Raw genomic sequence first — 27,419 nt, forward strand, 5'->3', positions numbered from 1 at the left:
TATTGCTAATGTTCCTACGGAGCCCCTAAAGGGCCATTGATAGGAAAAAAATGGAGGAAAAAAATTTTTTTTTTGAAGTAAAAAATTTTTTTTGAAGTAAAAAAATAAAATAAAATAAAACTAACTGGTGCGCACCAGTTAGTTTCAGGTGCGCACCCCTTAGTATCAGGTGCGCACCAGTTAGTATCAGGTGCGCACCAGTTAGTTTCAGGTGCGCACCAGTTAGTTTCAGGTGCGCACCAGTTAGTTTCAGGTGCGCACCACTTAGTATCAGGTGCGCACCAGTTAGTATCAGGTGCGCACCAGTTAGTTTCAGGTGCGCACCAGTTAGTATCAGGTGCGCACCAGTTAGTTTCAGGTGCGCACCAGTTAGTATCAGAAGATATCAGATAGTTGACCTACTTGCTCATTGTGCACCAAGTAGCTACAGTTGTCTTGAGAATGGCTAAAGTTGAGGATATGGACCTTGTAAACTTTCTGAAAACAAGAAATATTACTGACAATGTCATGATGTCACCTGAAACTAATTGGTGCGCACCTGAAACTAACTGGTGCGCACCTGATACTAACTGGTGCGCACCTGATACTAACTGGTGCGCACCTGATACTAACTGGTGCGCACCTGAAACTAACTGGTGCGCACCTGAAACTAACTGGTGCGCACCTGATACTAACTGGTGCGCACCTGAAACTAACTGGTGCGCACCTGATACTAACTGGTGCGCACCTGAAACTAACTGGTGCGCACCTGAAACTAACTGGTGCGCACCTGAAACTAACTGGTGCGCACCTGAAACTAACTGGTGCGCACCTGAAACTAACTGGTGCGCACCTGATACTAACTGCTGCGCACCAATAATTTTTTTTTTTTCCTTTTTACTTCAAAAAAAAATATTTTACTCCCAAAAAATTTTTTTTTACTTGAAAAAAAAATTTTTTTCCTCCAGTTTTTTTTTTTTCATCAATGGCCCTTTAGGGGCTCCGTATGTTCCGTTAGAACTTCAGCTTATTTTATAAATAAGTCTTTTGTTTTTATATATTTAAGTAAAGGTAAATTTATAAAACCTTTCCAGACAATATAATAGTAGTATTAGAAAACTACTTTTGGAAGTTGAGACAAAACTGGCCGTTTGTGGATGTTGGAAAAACATTACAATAAAACCAAAAAAACATTTAGGGTAAATTATTTGCATACATATATAGATTTAATGTTTTACTTTGTATTTAATAGATCTTTTAAATTAAATGTTGAGCTTTATTTTACACCGGCGCGAAGCGCCATCATTATTATTCTATTATCCTGAGCATGCAGCCTTCTCCTCGTATTGCAGCTCCCATTCAGTAAAGGCTGCTGTGTTTTGTCAGAACTGTGCTTCAGCCTTTTCTTCATGGGGTTTTTGATCACATTAGATAGCTTTAAAGGGCAGACAAACAGTGACACAGGCTGCTTTCACTGTATCTAAGGATGTATTAGCTGATCTACTGTCCTCTGAAACACAACACAACCCCACTCAGACTAGACAAAAAAGAAACAAAATTATATTTCATTTAAATCTCTGACATTCCCAACAATGTTACAGAGGAAGCACCTTGAAATGTGCTGCAGGCGCAGTTTACAATGTTCATACTTTAGTTTCTGCTGAGATACAAATAACAGTAAACTTATGGTCAAAAGCTATAAAAACAGTGAATCAGAATTCCAGTACCCTCGTCTTTTTTAGTATATATTTTATGTGCATATATTTATATGATCTTTTTAATACATTCACTAATGAACATATGCAGTACCTAATTTATGACAAGACCAGATAAAACGGGTCGACAAAAAGATAAAGTAAAAAAAAACAAACATTTATTGATAAAAAAAACAAGTTAAACTACAGTAAAAGCAAAAAAATTGCCTTTATTGAGTCTAGTATTCCAAATGTACGACAAATGTCATCCAAAAATGTTGAGAATAAGAAAAAAATAATTTTAGCAATACACTAAAACAAGGCAGTGTGGTAAAACCAACACTTTCAAATTTCTACTATTTAGTATCTGATCTCTATGTTCTACTCAGAATCGTGTTGTTAAATTCCGGTATTTGTTGCTTAGAAAATATTTAATTAAACTTACTGATTGCAGGGAGAAAGAGATTTTTATGTCGAGTATCTGCTGCCCCCTAGTGGCCACTTCAACCTGGGATGCTGTATGAAATGATTCTTGAGAAATGTTCTGCTTTTACACTCGTGCTTTTCATGAAGCAAACCTTCACCCATAAACATCTATGTTTAAGCTTCACTCCAATATTTGCGTTTTTGGTGTTTTTCACATGTTCTTGTGGCAAGAACGTTAAAGCTTAAAATTGCATTTCTGAGTATTTTTTATTCAAATGGTTTTAAATCAGAAGCAGATGATAGTAGCAGCGACATGAGTGCTACAATCGGCAGGCCACAAGCTCCCTGCTCCGTTCCATTCTGATGCATCTACCTGCAAGCCAATAGATTATGGTATTCTGTGATATGTTTTACATTGTTTGCAATGCAATAAATTATAATCAGTTAATTGGTGAGTGAAATGGTGAGTCTTTATTATTGTTTACAATGTATTAAGCAATATGAGGTTTAAGGTAAATATATCTGGCATCTTATCATCTTTTTGCAAACCTGATGTTGGTTTCTTATGGTAGAATTACAGCTCCACTCTCCAGCTCCAGTCATAATTTTTTTTTCCTAAGTACAAACTTAAAAGAAACTATGTCCTGTTGCTATTTCGACTACATTTTGTGCCTTTTTTTGTGAGCTGTACTGATTTCCTCATTTGGTGCACATGTTAATGATTCATAGTTGCTAACGCATCTCAGTTGTGGAAACAATGCCTGTACTGTTAGATGCTTCTGTTTTTTTGGAGTCTGATTCATCGTTGTCTGGGGCTGCATTATTTTTTTTTCCATTGGGACATCCTTCCTCCACAGTTCATATTTTTGTGTAGCGGTCTTTGTCTTCAAGCCTTTATTTTAGAAAAACTCTACCATATCAATTAAAAAATAAAACATATTCCAGAACTTTGGATGTTTCTTGTCTACTTTAATTGGATTATTATAAAACAGGAAAATTCATTCTCTACTATTTTGTCCCTTTCGGGGTCACGGGGCTGCCGGAGCCAATCCCAGCCACTTGTAGGCGAAGGCAGGGGACACCCTGGACTGTTCGCCAGTCTGTTGCAGAACCACAATCACACACCCATTCACTCTCACACCTAGGGACAATTTAGAGTTTCCAATTGACCTTTGAAGCATGTTTTTGGATGGTGGGAGGAAGCCGGAGACCCCGGAGAAAACCCACGCATGCACGGGGAGAACAGGCAATCTCCACACAGACAGGCCCCCCATTGATGTTCTGTGGCAGGTAGGCCCCCCATTGATGTTCTGTGGCAGGTCCCCCAGCCGGGACTTGAACCGGGGCGGGGGCTACTTGTTGTGATGCAAGAGTGCTAACCACTGCGCCACCTTGCAGCCTTGTTAAAACAGGAAAATAAATGATTTATTAATGATGGTTAAAGCAATAGTCTTTTCTAATGGAGTCAAAAAAAGACTTAATGATTCCTGATGATTATCTATGATTTTATAATTAAAATTCCTTGAATGTTGCTCAATTTTCTCTAATTAACAACATGCACCTAATTTGGATACCTGTGATATGTAATGATTTCTGAAATAATGTTATGCCTTCTTGTGTAATAAATTTGTACTTTATTGTTGTCAGTTGATTTATTAATACTTGTGGCTTTTTTTAATCTGCACTTGAAATGGTAAAGTATAAATAACTGATAAGAAGTCAAGAGAGTAATGATATTTATGGTCAAATAAAAAAAATAAAAGTTCAGTGAACAAAAATAGGGGTGGGATTATATAAAATTGCTTCCTCCTACTTCCTTTCAAGCAATGTTCAAGGGATAGACGTGGTCATCAACAACACTCAATAGGCTGTGGTGATGCAACTATGTTGAGCCCAAACTATCCCAAGGAAATGTCCCCCACACCATTCCACCACCAGCAGCCTGAACCATTGCTACAAGGCAGGATGGATCCATGCTTTCATGCTGCTGACGCCACATTCTGACCCTAACGTCCTAATGTCATAGAAGACATTCAGACTCATTAGACCAGACAACGTTTTTCCAATCTTCTATTGTCTAATTTTGATTGAGTCTGTGTGAATTGTATAGCCTCAGTTTCCTGTTCTTAGCTGACAGTAGTGGCACTGTTGGATGTGTTGTGCGTTCACAGATGCTCTTCTGCAGACCTCAGTTGCAACCAGAGGTTATTTGAGTTGTTGTCTTTCTATCAGCTGGAAACAGTCTGGTCATTCTCCTCTGACCTCTGGCATCAACAAGATATTTCCGCCCACAGAACTGCCGCTCACTGGATATTTTCCTTTTTTTTTCGGACCATTCTCTGTAAACGCTAGAGATGGTTGTGGGTGAAAATCCCAGTAGATCTGGCCAGCGGCCAGGCACCAACAACCACGATCAAGGTCACTTAAATCACCTTTCTTCCCCATTCTCGGTTTGAACAGCAGCAGATGGTCTCGTCTACAAGCCTTAATGCATTGATGCGATTGGCTGAATAAAAAATTCTATTAAGGAGCAGGTGGACAGGTGTGTGCCATTTAAAGTGGCCGTTTAATTTGTGATTCCTTTACATATGCAAATTCCAAATTACTTCCTCTTAAAAATGAAAGAACATACAGACTGTACCAACAGTATATTTCTGCATATTTGGTGTTTAAGCCTGCAGTTCTGTCTGTGGTTATGTGGACTGCTGTCGTAGTACTTCACAGTAGTACCGCTTTCTGCCACTAGATGTCGCTGCATGTTGAGGCTGCTGGGCTGGGGGGTGGACTGCCCACGTACCCGACTGTGTTCGGGTTCGCGTGTTTGTGTGCGCGCGAGCGCGGCGAAGACTCGTCGAGCTGCAGAAACCAGGAGGGACTTGAAAACTTCCTCGCGTCAGTGACGGAGCTTTCCTGTCGGAGGGGGGGAACAAAGAGCCGAACCGGCAGCTTCTTCACAGTCCAGCGGTGACCGTCGGAGGGGAGAAGGGAAAAAAAAGAAGAGAGACCGGTCCGGTTCACGGTGGCGGAACCATTTCCGGCCAACATGGATGATTTAGGCAAGTTATCCCGCCTTGAACGCAACATCAAAGAGCCGTTAGCTTAAACACAACACGCTGGACATGGAATTAAGACGATAAAATGTCACGTTTGCGGGATTTTTAAATGTTTCAGCTCAACCAGGTTAACATGAAAGTGGCGCCGGCCAGGTGAGCGAAGAGATGACACCTGGATGGACTGGGTTAATTTAACATGAGCCGTGTTTTCCCCTGTAGAATTCAAACGTTTGTTGTGGGAACGCTGCTTATATGTGGGTCCGTCAAGTTTTGTTTTTTTTTTCATTTAGGAAAACTTTTATGTGGTAAAAAATGATTCAATATGAAGTTGTATTGAAGGTGGGGATGCAACAAAGACGTGCTTTTTGGAGTGGGGGGGGTGGATTGTGATTTAGGTGTGTTCCAGAACACACCTGCAGAGGTGCATGTTGCCATGGCAGCAGGGGAAGTTTTTCCCTTCAGGGGTTATCTGGGGGGATGGCAAACTTTTTGAAGATCCACTCCAATGAAAATCGTGTTTTTGAAGCTTTTTTTTCATGATAGAGGACAAATACATGTTTATTCAAATCGTGAATAGGAGAGCAGGTGAAAAAAATGCTTTTAAAAAGCTCATAGTTGTGATATAAAAACTACAACCTGCAGGGCACCAGCTGCCTGCTCTGCTCCATTCCGATGCATCCACTTGCAGACCAATAGATCCATGTGGGTCTTGGTTTTCCTCGTCTGAGCTGGTATCCGGCTCAAAACTGTACGGTTGGATAGCTCTGATAGGGGTGGCCATTTTTGTAAGGGGCTGTAAGGTAATGGGAGAGCGTGTTAAGAAAGGGATGACGGGAAATGGAAGCAGGCTCACTCTGTGCCCACAGTCCCGTCCACAATTCAGTGGCAAAATTCGAATGAACTCCTGCCTCTCTGAACAAACAACCGCTTTTTTAAAATTTTGGCAAAAATAATTAACTAATTATAATTAAAAGACCACTGGGGAAGATTTTACAATAGATCAAAAGATGATCAGAGTGAGACTTTAAGGCAAAATGAATAATAAAGCACAAACCCTGAGGTGGGGGGTGAGGCTGTGGTGTCAGCAAATTCTTGCTCTTTCTTCAAACAGAAATCATAACTTTTGGTAAATTGGTATAAACGAAACATCATCCAGATAACATCATGAAAAGCAACAGGAAACCTCTAAAAACTGAGCGCGCGCTCAGTTCTGCCAGAAACCAGAGTCCTCCTCCACCCCCGATGGAGACTGTGAGGTTAAGTTTAGCTGGGTGTAAATGAAGCGCAGTCCGGTGCCGCTCAAAGGAACAGCTCCAGGACACATGGGTCGGCTTTGTGATGACGAATGTGTTGCTAAAGGCTCAGCAAATGTTTTGCTCTCCTTCGAGCTACAGTTGCATTTGGCTTGGCACCGCACACGTGTATTAACATGACACTCGCATACCAGGCTGCTTCTGTTTTCACCTCCACAGCCCTTTGTTTTCTACAAACACCCTGAAAAAGTTCTGAGGTCTTCCCCCCCCTTTTTAGGGTCAAAATGCTGCCCTCTTGACATTTGTGGGAGCGTCCCCCGGTATCATCGGCCCGCTCTATATCCAGCCAGTATTTATGGATTGGTTCTCCGCTTACAGGGATGTGGGGCTTTCCTTAAAGGAGCTGCTTCCAAAAAAAAAAAAGTGTTACACAAGCCAGTGTAATTACCATGTCACACGGGCGGTAAATCCTGTCATCGTTTTAGGCAAAAATGTTGCACATAAAGCTGGACAGATGCATGCTCTGCTGTTTCAAAGACCCTATAGAAGTGGAAGCCGCTGAGGCATAGTGGGTTTCATCCACTCGCTCAACTTTGGACAATGAAGCGCCCACATATTTATAGCTGTGATAAACCTCCCTAAAGAGGAGGGCCACATGCCTCCCTTTGATGCATTTCTTAAGTCCTGGTTCAGTGATTGAAGGAGGAATCCAGCAGGCGTGTTTACTTCCCCGCTGAAAGCATTTTTTCCATGTGATCCACCCATGTCCACACTTTGACTTCTGTTATCTCGCTGTGCTTCCTTCAGCAGCAGCTGTGAAAGCACAACAGCACACAGTTCAGGCCAGGCTCTCGGCTGTATCAGGCCCACATGCAGGCATTGGGCCGGAGCCAAAATTATCCTCCTTTAGCACCGCATTGCCCCACCCTCACCCCCATGTTCCTGTGGCAAACCTCACAGGCAGGAAAGTGCAGGCAGCAGCCTATTGACTGCTTTCAGTCGGAGAGCTGATTAGCCTTCAGGAAGCCCTGGATTGAGGCCCATTATGAAGCTGGATCTATAGAAATTATCAGCTGCCTTTGTGTTTAATATCAGTAGACATGCTTTATGTGCAAATGCAAACTTTCGCTGACCCGCCTCCCCCCTCCCAGCTATCAGCTCTGCCAGACTGAGCTCCTTGCTTCACCGCTCTGGGCCTGCATCAACAAGACATGAATGTCAAACAGCCCCCAAAGTTCACTTCATTTTGCTGACTTGAATGCCCTATACCTTTTTTTTCTGTTTCTGCCAATATGGTTAACAGCTGAGCTGCTTCCCCACAGATAAGTGTTACTGTCGCTTTAGTGTCATCACTTTAAGTGAAGTCATTGCAGGGCCTTGTCATTATAGGAGCCGCAGCGCTAAAAAATAAGATCTGAAGTAACCCAAGATTCTTTGTGTTGTCTAAATATAGCCTGCATCATTGTTTATGGAGTGCCACCATGTGAAGAAATGTCATTTATTCCATGTTGAGTTGGACGTTAACGGTTTTTTCATGCCTGAGAGCTGAGTTTTCAGTCTTGTGGGGGGGTGGGGTGGGGGGTGGGGGGGGGTCAGGTTATCCCTGCCTTTTGTTAGAGATGCGTGTGTCTGAATATAGACCGACACTTAGAGAATCTGCTGTGGTTCAGTCTTGCTGCAGTGTAGTGACTGTGTAGTGACACACATATTAAGAGCTGGACCGAGAGAAAATGGCTTACTTTTGGATCCAATGAAACAAAGTCAATTCAGTCATTATTTTTTGCCCAATATGGACCTCGCCATGTTGGAGCCAGATGACATCAAAAAGCAGTGATTGGGCTGAATTGGTCTGAGTCATAAGTTCTATGGCAACTGCTCTTGCCAATCAAAAATAAGATTGTTGGAAGTCCACGCCCCTTCTGTTGAAAGCGGGCTCTAGAGAATCTGCCAAATGTTGGATTTGGGGACTAGCAGGAATCATATATAGTACAGACCAAAGGTTTGGACACGCCTTCTGATTTAAAGAGTTTTCTTTATTTTCATCACTATGAAAATTGTAGAGTCACACTGAAGGTATCAAAACTATGACTTAAAACATGTGGAATTATATACATAACAAAAAAGTGTGAAACAACTGAAAATATGTCATATTCTAGGTTCTTCATAGTAGCCACCTTTTGCTTTGATTACTGCTTTGCACACTCTTAGCATTCTCTTGATGAGCTCCAAGAAGTAGTCACCTGAAATGGTTTTCCAACAGTCTTGAAGGATTCCAAGAGATGCTTAGCACTTGTTGGCCCTTTTGCCTTCACTCTGCGGTCCAGCTCACCCCAAACCATCCTGATTGGGTTCAGGTCCGGTGACTGTGGAGGCCAGGTCATCTTGCGCAGAGATGTGTCTGCTGCTAGAACTCTGTGTGCCATTGACCTGCTCCTCTAATCTGAGCTGCTTTTAACCTGCGATTTCTGAGGCTGGTGACTCGGATGAACTTCTCCTCTGCAGCAGAGTTGACTCTTGGTCTTCCTTTCCCGGGGCGGTCCGCATGTGAGCCAGTTTCTTTATAGCGCTTGATAGTTTTTGTGGCTGCACTTGGGGACACTTTCAAAGTTTTCCCATTTTTGGGACTGACTGACCTTCATTTCTTAAAGTAATGATGGCCTCTCGTTTTTCTGTACTTAGCTGCTTTTTTCTTGCCATAATACAAATTCTAACAGTCTATTCAGTAGGACTATCAGCTAGGGTTGTGCCGATGGACGATATCATCGTCCATCGTGATGGGTGACTGACATCCCGATGGAGAGACCACCATCGTGATGCCACGCCCCCGCCACGTTGCGCGTCGACATCATAAGCCGCGGTTACATGTACAAAATATCTTGATGGGATCAATGGTCGGATTAGAATCCAACCCCCCCCCCCGACGATGTCATCGTCCATCCCGATGGTTGACAGCAAACATCGTCAACGGCCAAATTAGGGGACATCGCCCAACCCTACTATCAGCTGTGTATCCACCTGACTTGTGCACAACACAACTGATGGTCCCAACCCCATTTATAAGGCAAGAATTCACACTTATTAAACCTGACAAGGCACACCTGTGAAGTGAAAAACATTTCAGGTGACTAACTCTTGAAGCTCATTAAGAGAATGCCAAGAGTAGGAACACTTCCCCCACCCAGAGAGTAAGAACGGTTATTCTGACAAATATGACTAAGTAATAACTGTTTATTTCTCTATCGAAGTCTGTGGGATTTTGACTTCTTTTTCACCAGTTGGGTATGCCAAAGTACATCTGGCCTCAAATACAGCTCTCATGGTAGCCTTGATTGGTCTGGTGCAGGCCTTTGGCCCGCTTTGCAGAGATGAACCACGGCACTGGCTCCTAGACTCAATAACAAGATAGTGGTGCTGTGAGTGAGAGCCAGAATGAATCCTGCTGCCAAAGGAGGAGTAAACGCCTCCACTATTGTATTGGTGTATGTATCAGCTGTGTCTGGGCAGGGACGATATAAAGAGTTTGAGCGGAACTAGGGAACCACACTCCAACCTGTGCTCCGTGAGTCAGCCCTAGGGCTTTTCTTGAACCTTCAACCAGACTGGTCCCTCTTTTCTGTCGTCTAATCTTGTTACATGACACCTCAAGTATGTCACAGTTGAAGTGTGTTCAGAATTAGACTGTGCCGCTATGAGCTGCTTACACTTTTTCTTAGCCCCCCCCTCCAATATGGGCAGATTAATTTTTTTTTTAAACCAGACGGCAAATACCACTGCTAATATCATCTGATTTAGTCATCGGGTAATATTACTTTCTTAAAAACCCTTCACTTGATCAGATTTTGGTCATAACTTCTAATATATGAGACTGAAAATTGAATTAAAGTTATTTTATCAACATTTTTTTTCCATAGATATTGAAAGGATGTACATTTTCATTTAGCACAGAGTAATAAAAATACACTGGTGTGTTTGTTTTTCCTCTGGGAGATAGAGTGGCTGAATCAATACTCTGCATGTCTTCCAGTATTGGATGTGGTTTTAGCAAAAGACGCCACTGGGAACACAAGGGTTGTCTGTACTGAAGTGGAGTTTAAAAGTATTTAAGCATTTCTTTGTTTAAGAGCAAACTTCCGCTAAGGCTGAAGTTCCTACTTTCAGAAACACTCACCATAGACTTCCTTTTCTCTGAAGCTTAAAAAAGCCTATGTGTCCACAGTGGCTTATTGCTGCGGGGGGGTCAAGTCTGCTTGGTATCATCATACATTTCCAGAGCTTGACACACGCACATGAATCACACAAGCAGCAAGTGCAAGAGCCATAAGCGTCAGAGAAACTCTGCTCTATATCTCCTTCTGGGTTTGTCCATCTGCCTGACTTTAAATCCAAATTCTTCAGGGTTTGAAACATATGGTTAACACACTCGCACACTTATGCACACATGCACACACAGGCATACTAATAAATGGACAACAAAGGTTGCATGCACTCCTGACCACAGACGGCTGGTTTGGACAGACTGGATAGCTGACTAAGCAGCAGCAGCAGCTCAAATCTCAGCCAACCATCCTGCAATCTCTCATGGGTCGATGCCTGCAGGACGGCAACTGCAGTCGGTTTGGTTTGTTTGAAGGAAATATAAGCAATCATGTTGGAAAACTTGGACTAATTATCCCTGTAGCTTCAAAACCATAAGTATACGACTATGCCCCACCTGTATCCTTTTTTGTGCGTTTGTCATAAGCAAAGAACACTGACCCTTTCCTTTGACTGCTTTACATCCATCCAGCCATGTTTTGACATCAGTAGCTGCCCCCTGTAACCTCTGTGCTTAAGGTGCAACCATGTAGTTCTTTACTGCATGTCGATGTCCCAGTAGACCAGCCAGCGTGCTCATCACACTAATGAAAAGACACACATTGACTTTTTTTTTTTTTTTATAAAAGTCCATATTTTTTTCTGTTTTCTGTAAAAAACATAAGATTGATAAGACAAACAAATTTAAAGACCCACTCTGATGAAAATCATGTTTTTGGTGTTTTTAACATGTTCTTGTAGCAGTTTTCTAATGATGGAGGACGTTTATAACAAAAATTAAGCGTAAAACTGCTTTTCTGAGTATTTCTTTCCTAAAATCACTGTGAATCAAGATTAGACGAATAATTGTTGTTGGAAAAAGCTTGTAGCTGTGACGTAGAAGCTACAATGGGCAGACAACAAGTTCCATTCTGATGCAACTTGTAGACGACTAGTTTTCCTCGTCCTAGCTGGCGTCTGGCTCAAAAAACTACCGGTATGTCCTAGAAACTGACTGGTTATAAAAACTCATAATTTAAACCACTGGTAACATTTTTACAATAAATCAAGAGATGACCAGAGTGAGACTTTAAGACAAAATAAAGAAAAATGTAAAATCTTCCATTTGCTCTGCAGCTACTGCTGGTCTCCCGCCTTCCCGCTTCCATGCCTTCCTTAATTGTGAGATTCTCATCTTCGCCAGCTTGTCACTGACAGACAGCTCAGTTGATGCATTGCTGCTGATCCTCTTATAAGAGCTGGAAAACAGCTGGTGAAACGATTTTATGATGGACCGTAAAGATGCCACAGCGATTGCGACGCCTGATCTCTCGCACATCAAAAGTAAACACCTTATGCATTATTGACTGTTCTTAAAAAGTGCCCTCTTTCATTCTGTAATAAACTTCAGCAACACAAGTGCACCTGCACACGTTTGTGGTCTTTCCTTAACTGGTAGCTGAGTATCTTTCTGAAGGAGTCGTGAGAGGATGCATCTTCAGGCTGAAGATAGCTTTATTTGGAAATGATCTTAAGCTCTGCAGGTTTGCAGCAGGTTTAAATAATCACTAACACACTGCTGCCTCTGCCCTATTTGGGATATAAAGCCATCACAGAGCAAGCCGTTGATGAACAGTGAGGAGAGATTGGTGGAGGAGAAGTAAGTGCATGTGGAAGTGTCTCAGGTAGCTAGCTGCAGCTGCTTTTGCACTTCAGTTTTTTCAAAGATCCCTGAAAAGCCTGATCCAGACTCCATTGATGTCTGAAATTGTGTTGTCGCTGGATTTATGGTTTGACATGTTTATGAGGGTCTTCTTCCTACACACATACAGTCGTGGTTTCTGGCACTAGAATTGGGCTAATTGTTTTCCAGGGCATTGATCTGGCTCTGCGGCCTGCAGTTTCCTGCTTTTTCATCATCTTCCTCTGTCCCCATCCTGCTGGATTAGGAACAAAGAGTTCTTGTTTTTTGGGGGCTGTGACCCACTTTAGTTTAGTCACAGCAGAACAAGACAAAACTGATCAACAGAAGGAAGAGGGAGAATTATTTATCCATCTGTGGCCACAACATGCCAGTCAGGGTGAAGTCTGCCCTTTCCTTCTGGAATACCTTCATAGATTTCGCCATTGTTCTTTGCAAACATTAAACCAGCTGCGAAAATAAGCAGAATCAAGGTCTATCTTCTATCTTAGTGAACTTTAGGGCCCGATTTCACTGCTAAATGATCCAAATTATGCTTTTATTTTTATTATTTATTATATATCAATACCGGTACTTTTTTCCCCCCAATTTCCCATTACAGAACTAATTTGGTTTGAGTAAAAAGAAAATACTGAAAATCACACAACCATTGATTTCAACTGAAAAAAAATCTATCTTTTAATAATAACATTAGAATTTATGCAGTAAAACCAACATAAAAGCTCCTTTTGGCCCAAAACATTTCTATAAAAAATAAGAGTAGAGCAGGAAGTTCATAAACAAATATCTTCTGCCTAAAGAATTGTTGGGTGGATTAAGGAGATAGAGGTAGTGCAAATTTGTTAAAGAAAGGTCATTGAAATGCCCAAAATACTTTGTCTAATACTCTGTTTGAGGTCATTATGCTGATGTTGCAGCAGCTGATTTCACCATTGTGGTCTAACGCGTTATGACCAAGCACTACCATTTTGATCTGGTCTGGGAAGCTGGCATTTCTTTAGAAGAGTGGTTTGTTCAGACGCAACTTTGCAAGGCCATTATTTTTATGTCACATGGGTTAATCAAGACTGTAAACCCCTGTAGATTCTGTGAACTTGTTGAAAAGTTTTTCTACAATTTTTGGACAAAAGGATATTCAAAAATGGCCCTCTGTAAGTACACTAACTACTTTGTATATTTTCATATCTTAGTATTAATTTGGAGAGGCCACCTGTACATTTTGTAAAGCTACACCACATGGCTTTGTAAAAGGAACATCCTTTCTTAACCCATAAGAACCCATGGTGACATCAGTGTAACAGAAAAAGATCAGAAATGGATTCTGTGGTCCACTTGGTTTGTGGTCCAGTGCACACAATTTAATTTTTAAGAAAAAATGTGTCTTGGTTCTCATGGGTTAAATTGATTTCAAGGCTTAGCATTGTCCACCTTATTTTAAATGTTGGAACAGCTTGACTGCAATGCATCGAAGGAAAGATGCAAATCATATCGCTCCTAAGAAGATTGTTACCAACACAAACTCTCTGCTTTTGTAGGCTTTTGATTGTGGGAAGCAGGAGGAAAATGTTTTCAATGTATCCATTTTTTAAAGACCCACTCTAATCATCTCATGATCTATTTTCTAAAAAGTTGTCTTTTCGTCATGATTATTAGCCAAAATAAAAAAACCTGTGTCATTTCCTAGGACATTAGTTTCTGCAAAGTGGCAGTAGTTCAGTTGAAATTTGCCTCTGAGTTGTGGGCGGGACTGTTGACGCTGAGTAACCCCGGCCCCCATTCCCTTTCCTGTTGCTTAGAGCTTTCTATTTACCGTACGCACTTTCCTTCTAGCTAACAGCCCCTCACACCAGTAACCTAACATTACTGGAGTAACAAAACTGCACCAGATGCCAGCTTCACAACAATTTGAATAAAGAAAGACTCAAAAATCCAATTTTTGAACCAAATCTCTTATTTATGTCCAAAACACCAAAAACATGATTTTCATTGGATTCGTGTTTCTTGTTCTCTTGAAAATCAAATTCTTTCATATTAATTGATAAGTTTTTTTTAAGTCAGTGCTTTTGATCTTCTTTTTAAATTAAAAATTTCGGATTAAAATCAAAATTATTTGTAGTAAAAATTGATGAACATTTTAATTTTAACAAAGTTTATTTGAATACATATAGCATTCAATTAAAAAATGTAATTGTGCCAGAGAGAAAAAAAAACAAAGAATTAAAATAAGGATTTTATTTTCAAACTTATTTTGTTATTTTGGATATTTTTACTGGTGGTTGTTGAAAAACAGGAATAAAAGGAGTTAAAAATTCTTTAAAGTAATAAAACTTTACAGAACAGATAGTCACCATTTAATCTTCTCTACTTAGAAGCTTTGCTGACATCATAGATCAATTTTAAAATCACATTTCTTGACTCACTCAGGGCGTTTGCTGTCCTCCCCCACCTGAGTCCTCTCCTCTGGTGCCAAGCACCTCTGAGAACTTTCTGGGCAAAGTGTTAGATTCTGGACCGGACCATGAGGAAACCCCCCCCCCCCCCCTCTCAACTGTGCTGACTTTTTTTCATGTTCAAAGGAGCAGTCTTTAATGTCAGATTAATGTGGATTCTGGGTTTTATTGGAAGGCTTTTTGTTATTTCTAAACCTTTGGGAGTAATCTTTTAGAACCTACATTCTTTGAAGGATTTGACATCTACGTAGGTGAGACTGAACTGAAAGGAATGTGGTAAATGGCCTTCTTTAGTTTGTTTATTTTAAAGCTAAGGGTGTTTTATCACCTCATTGCTGACTTTCTGTGTGCAAGTGTGCATTTGCACTAAAGTAAATTTATCAGCATGCTGTGAGGAGACTGCAGCTGTCTCCGAGGAACTGAAGTGGGATGAGTGTCAGTCTCGCATCTGTGCTTCCATCACATTTTTTAAAAACAATCTGGATTGTAAAATCTCTTTAAATATGTTTTTCTTTAACAACCTCAACACAGAGAAACACACGCTCTAGCATGAAAGGAGGCAAATCTTTGCCTAAAATACCTTGTGTAACTTATAAGTTAGCTACTAGGATGCACCAGGTAGATGAGCTCTTAAACTAGTAATGTCCTCTAATTATGATGATGCCATTTTTTGCCAAAGATCCGTGTTGTTTTCTAAGACATAGCCTTGTAAGACAAAGTTCAAGTAAAAACAGGACTGTTGGCATTGAGCAACCCACCCCCCATTCCCATCACCCACCTGGTAATGGGAATGGTGCAGCGGTAGGGGGGTCGACCCATGATTGTGAAATTGCAGGTTCGATTTCTGCCTTGCACACCGATGTGTCCTTGGGCAAGACACAACCCCACCTTAATAATAATAATAATGAATTTTATTTATATGGCGCCTTTCTAGACACCCAAGGTCGCCTTACAGATAGAAACAATAAAATACAGTTAAAAGAAAGACACATTAGTTAAAAACATACAAAACAATGGAATCATAAAATTAACTAGGGTGGGTATGCTTTTCTGAAGAGGTGGGTTTTCAGATTTTTAGCAAACTGTGTGAGTGAATTCATGTTCCGCAGACCTGGGGGCAGTGAGTTCCAGAGCTGGGGGGCAGAGCGGCTGAATGCTCTGCCCCCCATAGTGACGAGCCGAGCGGTGGGTGTAGCAAGCTGGAGTGAAGAGGCAGACCTAAGGGAGCGGGTGGGAATGGCAACATGGATAAGGTCTGACAGATAGGGGGGGGCGAGGTTATGGAGGGCTTTGAAGGTCAAGATAAGGATTTTATAATGAATCCGGAATGGCACTGGTAGCCAGTGAAGTTTTTGTAGAACAGGTGTGATATGCATAGTTGAGGGGGTTTGTGTTATGATCCGGGCAGCAGAATTTTGTAGCAGTTGTAGTTTGTGAATGGTTTTGTAAGGGAGTCCGGATAAGAGGGAGTTGCAGTAGTCCAGACGAGAGGTGATGAGACTGTGGACTAGAATGGCCGTGGAGTGAGGACTGAGAGAGGGGCGGAGACGGCGGATGTTTCGGAGGTGGAAATAGGCCGTCCGGGTGATGCTATTTATGTGGGCAGTAAAGGAGAGAGTGCTGTCAAGGATGACACCCAGACTCTTAACTTGTGGGGAGGGAAGGATGGAGCAGTTATCGAAGGAAATGGAGAAGTTAGGGAGTTTATTTAGGGTGGTCTTTGTTCCTACGATGAGGAGTTCAGTTTTGTTACTATTTAATTTAAGGAAGTTTGCAGTGAACCAGGATTTTATTTCAAGAAGGCATTTGGAGAGGGAGGCAGGTGGAAGAGTGGAGTCAGGCTTGGAGGAGAGGTAGAGCTGGGTGTCATCTGCATAACAGTGAAAGTGGATGTTGTGTTTACGGAAAATATAACCAAGGGGAAGAAGGTAAATGATGAATAGCAGGGGCCCTAGGACAGAGCCTTGGGGCACACCTGTGGTAACTGGAACTGTGGGAGAGGTGAATGACTTTAATTGTATGAATTGCGTGCGGCCTGAAAGGTAGGACTGGAACCAGCTGAGGGGTAGGTCTGTGATGCCAATGGTTGAAAGTCTTTCCAGAAGGATGGGGTGTGAAATTGTATCAAAAGCAGCAGTCAGATCAAGTAGAAGGAGGATGGAGGCTAAACCAGAGTCAGCGGCGAGTAGAAGGTCATTAGTAATTTTAAGGAGGGCTGTTTCTGTACTGTGAAATTGACGGAAGCCAGACTGGAGTTGTTCATATAAATTATTGCCTCTGGTGGTAAGTTGGCGCCAGTGTTCGGTAGTGGAGCCGCCACCAGTGTGTGAATGTGTGTGTGAATGGGTCTGTTCCTGTAAAGTGCTTTGGGCCTTGTAGGTAGAAAAGCGCTTTATAAGTAAAGGCCATTTACTATTTACCATTACTCTCCTGCTAGCCTACAGCATCTAACGCCCAGAATGGAGCTGAGCACGGAGCTTGTTGCCTGCCGAGTCTATTCTTTTTAAACAGCATTTTTTTCGACTGCTCCTAATTCACAATGATTTGAATAAAGAAATACTTGGAATAACAGTTTAAAAATAATTGTCTTTATTTCCTCTGTCAACAGAGAAATGCCACAAGAACATGTTAATAGCTCCAAAAACACGATTTTAATCGGAGTGGATCTATAAGAAAGACAGTGATATAGTCCTTATGTTCTCTTCTCTTGCTTTTGTGGTTGAAATGTCATATGAAAAAAGGCTTGTAAAAAGAAACGGGTCGCTTATGATTTTAAGAAAACTGGACAGCAGCTGATTAATAAACTTTGTTGTTGAGAAATCCTTTAAATAGTTTTTCATATGGAATACTTCATGTACTGCTAGAACTAAGACCCAATACATCTACTCCTGTTGTAAGGTAGGAACAGCCTTACAACCTACATCCTTTCTCTTTTATGTTGTTGTTATTTCACTTATGGTTTAATCTGAACGCAGCCAAGTCATTTCATTTTTTTTGGTTATTTGTTGAAAGGTCAAGTACATACATCCAGTTTTGTATTACTGAATAACTCCAGAGAGCTGGTGTTGGAACCCTAGAGGTGTATCATTGTTGCGTGTAGTGGAGCCCCAATGGGTGGTCTGTAATTCCCTCCTTTTGACTGGTCTGATCATCTATCATGTACTGCAGGTGTCTTGTCCTGGTGGTTGGAGTTGGGTGGGGAAGTATTTATAGCAGCCTCACTGTTTCTGGTGTGAATCACCAGGCTGCTGCAGTGTGTTCTCCCCTGCTCTTGTGTGTGGACCATGTACATTTGGCTTCATTTTGCTTCAAGTGATCACAGCTTTTTCTGTTGTCTATGAAGTGTAATGCAAAAACTCGATGAGTTCTCAGGCGATGCTGGTCTAGTTTTGTTGTTGCAGGCAGAGAGGGGGAGTTGTGCTTTCTTTGTGGGTCTCTGCTTGTGCTGCAGTGAAAAGCCATCCCTCACGGTAGAGAGGGAAAGGCTGTCGCTTTAGGTTCAAGCTCAGCAAATGGCAAATGTGAAACCCAGTTTTAGGCGGTATTCTCAGCCCTCTGCCAACACTGTCTTTACATTTCTGTTGTCTTCCATCTGTCCTCTCTGGACCCTTTTTCCATCAGAGCATAGTTCATTGCTCAGCTGGTGCTCACCTTCCCCTCTTTTTCTGTCATATATGGAAAACAAGCTGAAGCATGTTAGGAATTTCTATCAACCGGTGAGCACCTTGCAACACAACAAAGAAATGGAGGAGAAAAAACAAGAGTAGAAGGATCCAGAAATGAGGTCAGAGTACACAGGTAAACTTGCTGCACAGATGGCATCTTATAGCAAGTTTCATCTCCTTAATTCCACGTAGGCTCACAGATCAGTGAATGCTTTGGCATTTAAGAACTTCAGAGATAAATCTTTTGGTGCATGCTATCCCTGAGGGAAAATACCCAGAAGCACTGAGCCTGCTGTCACTCACATGATTCAACAACCCCCCCTGCAGGCAGTGGAGCGCTGCGTTGTTTGCTTTAGATTTGATGACACAGATTCACTCAAATGAGCTGCTGGCAGCTGAGCTAAACTGACAGATATACATAAGTTATGTAGTTGGTTGGCTGGAGGAAAATAACTTAATCAACAGATAAATGTATTAATCAATTTTCCTAGTTAAAGCTATATTTTTTGTATTTCTTTTCCTAGCCAAAACTGTTTTACTGGTTTTTAAGTAAAATATTATAATTTTCTTAAAGTTTGAATATTGAATTTTAAGGGGGATTGTAATCTACTGAGTTTAATCTTGATGGATGATCTGCCTGAGCTGCACAGGCTGTTATTCTAATATGGATTTTGGAGGTTTGCATCTCAATTGCTTTGAACTATTTCGCTTTCAAAAGTCTGATTGTACCTTGCCTGTTGGTTAGTAGATTCCACTCATATTCAATGCTGGAAATGTAATCATTTTTTTTATCTCAATTCTTCATTTATCTTCCAAATTCCAGTTTCCTTTCTGTCCTTCGCTGCCCCACCCTCTCAGCCCACACTTTGATTCCCACTCTTCTTCTCCCTTTCATGCTTTCTTCTGCCACCCAACCTTCTCTTTTTATCTTCTACTCTCTCTTGTAACAAGCCCCATGAGAAGCAGTTTGGTGTAATTAAAATGCACACCATTCATCTGGGAGGAAGGGAGTCTCCATAATCAGTCAACCCACATTTTAGTCCTTGAAGATTTGGCTGCAAGGATCTGTCTTAGTAGACTACTCCCAGCTACACTTCACATTTCTGGACAGTTCTGGAGCCTGCTTATGTCTGCCCCTTTTCTGAAGGTACTTGCTCCAAGAGTTAAGGAAGAGGGTTTCTTTGTCAGACATGCAGTGTGAGATTTATCATCAATTTGGTGGGGCTGATGAGCAGATTGTACTTTAAAAGCCTCAAAATGCTCTCCAAGTTGTTGTTTTTTTCCATCTTACAGTGAACATAAACAATCATAACTTTAGCAAAAGATCTACTCTTTATTTCCCAGAATTTTTACCAGAGGTTGATTTTGAGATGGAACACTCCTGTTACATCTTTTCCTGCAGTTCCATGTTTGGTCACTAGAGAACAGGCCCTGTCTTTGCTCTGCAGTCTCAGCGTCATGGTATGCTTGCTTGGCAGAGGAGCCCGGCACACCTCTCTGTTTGTGTAGTTTGAGGATGGGTCGGAGCATGTCCACCACACTGCTTTGTTTGACAAAAACAACCCTGAACCCGAACCTCCCTGCACTCCAAGGTCTTCATTAAGACCTTATCTGCTTTCGTGGGAAATGAGCTGTTGATTTGGATTATCTGACTTCATCTCGGTCCAAGACCTCATAGTTGAGGACTACCCACGCACACACTCACAAACCAGTGCTGTAGTCTTTCATGTAGCCCGGAGGTACATGTTTGAGCACTAACTGTGTTTTAGAGCAGCAGCTTCCTCATAACCAGACCTAAATTCAGTTGAGCTCCAGAGCCAAGTTGATTACTGTCTCTTGTGTAAACCATCTGGTCCAACATCTGTTGACAGAGATCACAGCCAGCTGCAGTGAAACTTGGCTCTGACGTCAGTCACATCTGCACCAAACCTCACAAATATCCCTAGTTTTTGTAGTAAAATCTCAGTTTGTTTAAACTGTTTTGTATGCAAACTTTTTTGTTTCATTTTTTGTTTTGTGCTAATAACAACCTGCCGTCACAAGAAATATGTGTCCCTATAGGGAAGCGAATGGTCGTCTTCTTAAGCCTACCTGTCTGCACACATTTTATGATCTTCCAAGCATCTTCTATCTGTAATGATAATAGTGTTTTCCCTTTTGTTTTTATTTGTTTTTGGTATTTCTTTGCTGCTACTAAGCAGGAGTTGAGGAGCCGCAGAGATCTAGCTGCAGCAGAGTAAACAGAGCACTGTGCTGGATCTCAGATGAACCCTGTGGAATGCACCTGAGCGTCTGTGTCCGGGAAAGGGGCTCTGCTGTGAAACCCAGGCAACTGGCATGCTAGCAATGTTAACCATGTCAACCATGCTAATGCTAAGTTGGTCCAAGTGGCTCTGGCTCTGCTCTGACTCCTGTCTGTCTGGGAAACGTATGTTATTGCTGCACTGATGGTGCTGGAGTTCAACCCACAGCCACTTTGGTGGAATTGAACTCTTTAACACTCTTACATTATAGCATTGGAATTCAGTGTCTACTGAGGCATTAGTAAGTCATTAAACCTGGTCGGAGCTTGTGTTTGGAGTCTGAAGGAGGAGCCAATTATTGCCTCAACCACCTCAGTGAAGCCATTTCCTCACCTGTGAAGATAAGAGCTCTGCTTTCTGCTTCGCCGTGGTTTGGACTTGCTGCCAGTAAAGGTCGTACGCCTTTGTGTAAGTATTACCTCCCGTTGTGGCAGGGAAGAGATGAACTGTGACCCTTGGCATTTTATTTGAAGCCCTCCTTCCCCTCTCTGCTACAGCCATCTCGTCTGCACCCACCCTCTGTGGTTGTGCTGTGCTGTTGGTAGAGTTAGGAAAGGCAGTTCCTGCCTGGATTACACTTTTTAGGTTGCTCTTTCTTCCCTTTTACTTCTGCTCTCTCAGCTTTACCTTACCTCCTGGATGAACAGTTCTCTTTCTTAAAGGTACGCCTCGTGTCTTTTGTAGTTAGGAACTTTTACTTTCCTTCCTTTCTTTAAAAAGAGATTTTTTTCTTTAATATTTGCATGAACCAAGCCCAAAATCTGAACTTTTCTGCCTTTTTTACGCGTAATTTTTGTGTAGACAGCAGTACTGTTTACTTCCTGTTCAGTTGATTTCATGACATTTTGTAGAAATGTTCCTGTTTTGTTATATAAAAGGTTGATTTTACAGCAACTTTGTTTCTTTAACATTCCTTGTCCTGATAATGGTCATATTTTTTGGAGTTACCAAGTTCTGCCAGTGAAACTAAACCTGCTTTGATGCTAAAATAAGTCTAGTCCAGTACTACAGCCTGTGCTTTTTTTAATTAAATCCCTTCTAATGTTATGTGCCCTTCCACCTACTTGTTAGGACACCTAAATTAGTAGTTGTTTCCTGGCTTACGCTCTTCTCTTAAACGCTAAATGACCCCCCTCGGTCAGATTGTAGCTGTCAAAGTGTAGATGGTAAACATGAGCGCGGGCTCAGAGAGGACCACAGCTTTTGGAGTCGAGCATGTCCAGCAGTCGTTGAGTAACTAAAGGAGGGGCTGTGACACTCTGCATGATTCAACCTTTATGTCTTCAGTTCTGAGAAGTGTTTTACTCCTTATCCTGCGTGGCCTGTACAGACATAAGAGAGCGACGTGAACGTCATTCGTAAGACTTACAAAATAAAAGCATTACCTATAAGATTGGAGAGTTTAGATTTGTCTATTAGAGTTTGTGAGGTCATGGAATAATTAGCCATCTGTTTTGCTTAAACTTTGGTGAATTGTTGCAGTACAAAGAAATGAATAATTCTGATCGCAAGTATTGTTTTGTAAAATTGAAAGGGCTCTGAGATGTTTTATGCCAAAAGACTAAAGTGGATTTCATGAATTACTCAGGAATAATAGTAGTTTAAAAATGATGTAAGAAGAAATCATCTCAAGAGTCTCTGACTTCAGGGGCCACACTAAAAATGTGTAATGAGCTTCACCTTAGTCCAATAGACATTAAACAAACAGTAGTGCAGATACTGAAGCAGTTAAACTTTGAATGAGCAGAAGGTAGTGTTGTAATTGTATGACGTCCTCGTGCATACTGCATTTTCATTCATTTATTTCCATAATGTCCATACATGTTACATGCAGCATGTTAGAGGGGGTGTTTGACAACCACCCTCCCCCATCCCACGATTAAGTATAGAGAGATGCAATTAAATATTAAAATCCCCAAATGAAAATAAAGTTGGAACTGATGTTTAATATTGTTTTCCAAAACTGTTGGCAGAGAAAAGCTGTTAAAGTGGTCACACACACACTATCAATGAAGTGATTCATCCAAGCCCAACCCTGAAGTACATGTCAGTCATGTTTAAATGTATCTGTAAGTAATGGGGTAAAGACTGGTTTTCTTTTCCAAATGTATGAAACATCTGTGTTCATTTAAACACAATTTATTAAGCTTTGTTTGCAAATTCTGACAATCCTAATTATTTTAGTTTTTCTTGGTTTGGAGTGCCTTGCATTTATTATTTGTGTCTTGAGAGTACTTTGGTTGTGATTTAGGTCTTTATGAACAAACTGAATTGAAACACACACAAACCAGTACATCATCTTAATGGAAGGAACCAACAATACCAGACAACTCTTTTTTTCTTGACACCAGTTTATCAATGATGTTGGAAAGGTGACTTCTGCAGACTGTTTCTTGGTTTTGTGTTCCCCCTGTGTGATGGAGGCCTAAGTGTTTTTGAAGAATCATGTGCTTTTTGGGGGGCTCCTCCATCTATCTATTCATCCATCTGTCCACCCTCCTTCTAAACCAAATGAAGACCTTTGTGGGTCCGTGGTTGCTGGAGCCTATCCCACTTATTGTTGGACAAAATCCCTGAACAGAACACCAGGGCAAGTACATTTTTGGGGAGTTTCATACCAAAAATGTCAAGCATAGCATCAGTACATTCAATGATGTTTAGGTCAAGCTCCCTCAAAGGCTCAAACGAACCTGTGTGACTTAGCACAGGCAAAGACAAAGGCAGAGAATTACACGTGGTCATTTTTCTGTATTTTTCTCTTAGATGCCTTGTTGGCTGACCTTGAGTCCACAACTTCTCACATTTCAAAGCGGCCGGTTTTCCTGTCTGACGAAAGCGCCTACTCCATCCCGCTGAGAGATCCAGACCACGGAAACATTTCCTCCTCGCCCCAAGATCGAGCTGAGCAATCCCTGAATGGACTAGATGAGACAGAGGTGACTGCATGGACACTTCACATCTGACTGAGCACATAAATATTTCACTGTAGAAATGACTGTTGGTTTGATGAGTCGTCTGGATTGACCTTGCTTGTGTCGTTCAGAGAAGTCCCTGGTCTGGAGAAAGTAGCAGCCCAAGTCAGCCTGTGGGTGAGGAGGAGCACGTATACAGGTAAGGATGAAGGTCCTGAGCTGTGCAGGCTTGTTAAGTATCAGTGCATTACACAATAATGTTGAAAATAATTGTAAAAAATATGTCATAAGAAAATATGAAAATTTAAAAGCATTTACTCACAGTTTTTTTTTTTTTTTCAAACTTTACCCAGTTATGGGTGTACTAAATACTGCCCGTATAAAAAGTTGTAGCTCATTATTTGTTCTTTCTTGGTGCAGCTTCCCTAACAAGCAGAAGAATAGTGTGTCATCGCCAGCTCCTGCCATGAATTCGTCTTTGGGTAGCAACCTATCGGAGCTGGACCGCCTGCTGTTGGAGCTCAACGCTGTCCAGCAGAGCGCCCCCGCCTTTCCTATAGAAGGTAGTTAGGATTATTCCACCATTCATGAGATCCCCCTGTCAAGTTCCCCTGATGGAAAAAAGATGTCAGTGTCTGCTTTTGACTCTTCTGTTTTTTTGTGGTTTTCACAGTTGACATCACATCTGCTTCTGTGTTTTTTTTCTTTTGAATTGAGTCATATCAGCCTCTGTGGGGAAGCTTGGAGATGTTTCTTTTCTCTGCAACGCTACTTTTTCATTCTTATAGAAGCAGCACCACCACTTCCTGCAAGCGGCACCATCCACCACATCCAGGAAAATGGAGTCTCCAGCGCAGGCAAAGCCCATCCAGCAGCTTTGGAGAAGCCCAAGCGTGCCGCAGCAGCTCGAGGAGCAGAGGCCGTGAGGCCAAGTGTGGAGAGCCTTCTGGATGAACTGGAGAGCTCTGTGCCCATGCCAGTGTAAGAGAGGTCCATATTTAAGCAACACAGGGACTACAAACAAATGTTTTCATTAAAAAAGAAACTAGTTATGGAAGTTTGATCGATGTGATCATTTTTAATGTTTGAATAGACTGTTTTTTTCCATTAGTCCCCCTGCATTATCAGTGTCAGATGAAACAAACGCACAGGACGACACCCTCGGTCATCAGCAAGCCCGAATGTCTGCGTCCTCTGCAACACGAGAGCTGGATGAGCTCATGGCCTCACTGTCTGACTTCAAAGTTCAAAGCAACGTGAGTGCTCTTTATAGAGGTGGGGGGGGGGTGTAGTTTAGCTGTGTTGAGCTTTTCACACTTTTTGACTCTTGCTACATTGAGAGTTTGCACAACTGTCAAAGTTTGTTTCTTGTTTTTATAAGTAGAGATGTGTGAAATGCGCATTTAGCTTGTGTCTTAACTGCAGCAGGTGGTTCTCCCTGTATATCTGAGAACACTACCCAATAACTTTAAAACAGGGGTGTACACACTTTTAAAATGACCAGCTCCAAAAGATCTATAGATATTTAAATCATTTAAATGTGAATTTCATAAATATGTTCTTAAATACACAGACTTACTTTAAAAAGCTGGTTTTAAAGTGAATCACAAAGTTATTTTGAATTAAATGGATAAATTTAGCTGAATGTGTAAGATTACAACATGATAAAAAGTTTCTCGGTTTTTCTTCAACATCTTGTTGAATTGGACCCATGTGTTTGTAGTTGTCATGTCAACGGCGCCACAGCGCACAGTGTGTCGACTAAAGAAACATTGTGTCTGTTCTGTTCAAGGTACTTTTTGAGTTACTGACTCGGGCCTGTTGGAGAGAAAGATGAAGCACATAACACCTACGTCTGTCGATGAACGCTCACATTTTTCTGAAGTTTAGGAGGAACAAAAACTCTGCTTGATTTAGTTCAACACACATTTAGTGACTAGAAGGTGTAACGATTCATTCTGATGATTTAATTCATGTCATAATTTGTGGTTGCTGACACGATTCATAGTCGATTTTTAGTTGATTTTGAACGATCTGATTCACTAACCTAAAACCTGATCCAGGACATCTTTAGCCAAATATTCCACCAGTGTGACTCAGAAATAAATTCCTGGGTACTGAACAGTGCAGGTGAAGTTTTCCAAATTCCTCGTATTTCTTGCGAGAATAATCAAGTTTAAATTACATTTGCGTACAAACAAACAAACAAGATGTCAAATAAAAAAAGAAATTATGTCAAAACTATTCACATTTTAGTTTCCCAAAAGTTCAGTCCACTGTTGTTTTTGCACATCAAAATAATCCACAGGGAAAATTATTAGAACATTTCTAGCTCACTGTGTGGTCACATGACTTTGCTAAATTCAGTGTTTCCACACATTGGACTAGAACAGGGGTCGGGAACCTATGGCTCTTTTGATGGTCACATGTGGCTCGCAGACAAATCTTTAATTATACTTTTTTTTTTCATTAGACCAGTCCTTCTCGGGCGCGATGCGATGCCAGAGGCGCGCAGTAGTAGCGGTGCTTGGAGAGAAAAATTTGCGCCAGCATTATCAGTTTACTATTATCTATTATTTCACAAAGTTTCTACCAGCCGGAAACCTGTGAATTGCCGTGCCTAAAACTGTGCGCTCCCGTCTCTGAGAAAGAGCGCGCAGTTGCGGGGACGGGAGGTGTGAAGAATAAACCAGATAGTGGGGTTGAGGGGTTGTGGGGACAGGCAGCAGGTGAATCGCGCTGGGATTGTAAAAACGTGAAACCCACTGCCCGTCACTCACTGCAGTGTGTGAGTGTGTGTTTGGCTCCGCGTCTGCATGTGATCAGTCTGTCTCGCATCTACAGAACATTCAGACCTACGATCACGTTTAAAGTCTCAACGCCTGCATGAAGCAGAAACTCACCACGTATCAACCAACCAGACTAGACCATCAGCAAAACTACCACGAGAAATACTCATCATTTATTAGCAACAGCACAACAATGTTATTAAAAATAATCCACAGATTTATTGTACTTCAAAAATGTTGAAATTACATCAAATACACATATTCATTTGTATATTTAGTTTTAAACATATCGTTGCATACTGACTTGGACTGGATGGCTGTTGGGCCGCGTTGAAAGTTCTGTAGTTTATTGAACTGAGAGACTTAGAGATCTGATTGGCTCTCAGTTCTGTCGCTCAGCCTGTTGTTAGGTAGTTTGGACCAATGGGGTTCAGCTATGGGCCGAATTAGGGAAATGGGAGGGCTGGAGCGGGAGGGGGGAATATTAAGTTGGGAGAAATGCTCTCGTCTCGGCGGGAGAGATTAAGGAGTTGCTGAACTAATTGTACGGCGTTTGTTGCGGTCTACAGTAACCAGAATAAAGAACCTTAAAAGAGGTTACGTCTCCGTGCCTCAGTGTGGGAAAGGGACACTACATTATTGTATGGCTCTTTCGAAATTACATTTCAAAATATGTGGCGTTTATGGCTCTCTTGGCCAAAAACGTTCCCGACCCCTGGACTAGAATGACAGACTGATATTTTTTGCTGCCATTACATGTGTTGTCCACTGTGATTGGTCGTTTTTACCTTATAGTCAAATAAACCTACCACGTCTCAATCCAAATGGTATTTTCTTAAATCAATATAAGCAGGTCAATTCAATGACACAACTTGCCTCAGACAGATTGATCTGGTTGAA

General features: G+C 41.6%; 1 protein-coding gene across 8 annotated transcripts in view; it reads left to right on the plus strand.

Moving 5' to 3' along the window:
- The first annotated feature begins 4,843 nt into the window (after positions 1–4,843).
- The window catches only part of pxna (paxillin a), a 32,995-nt gene continuing 10,419 nt past the window's right edge, over positions 4,844–27,419 (plus strand). For 2 of the 8 annotated variants that reach the window (XM_011475163.4, XM_004068885.5), the window contains exons 1-6: positions 4,844–5,155; positions 23,582–23,754; positions 23,862–23,929; positions 24,151–24,293; positions 24,519–24,711; positions 24,842–24,986. In XM_011475163.4, coding sequence (XP_011473465.1) covers positions 5,143–5,155; positions 23,582–23,754; positions 23,862–23,929; positions 24,151–24,293; positions 24,519–24,711; positions 24,842–24,986 — 735 coding nt within the window. In that variant the 5' untranslated portion in view covers positions 4,844–5,142. The other 6 variants (XM_011475164.4, XM_078947460.1, XM_020703301.3 and 3 more) reach the window with 4 other exon arrangements.

Source organism: Oryzias latipes, chromosome 5 (assembly GCF_053564925.1).
Source record: "Oryzias latipes strain Hd-rR chromosome 5, Olatipes_Hd-rR_3.1".
NCBI classification, from domain to species: domain Eukaryota; kingdom Metazoa; phylum Chordata; class Actinopteri; order Beloniformes; family Adrianichthyidae; genus Oryzias; species Oryzias latipes.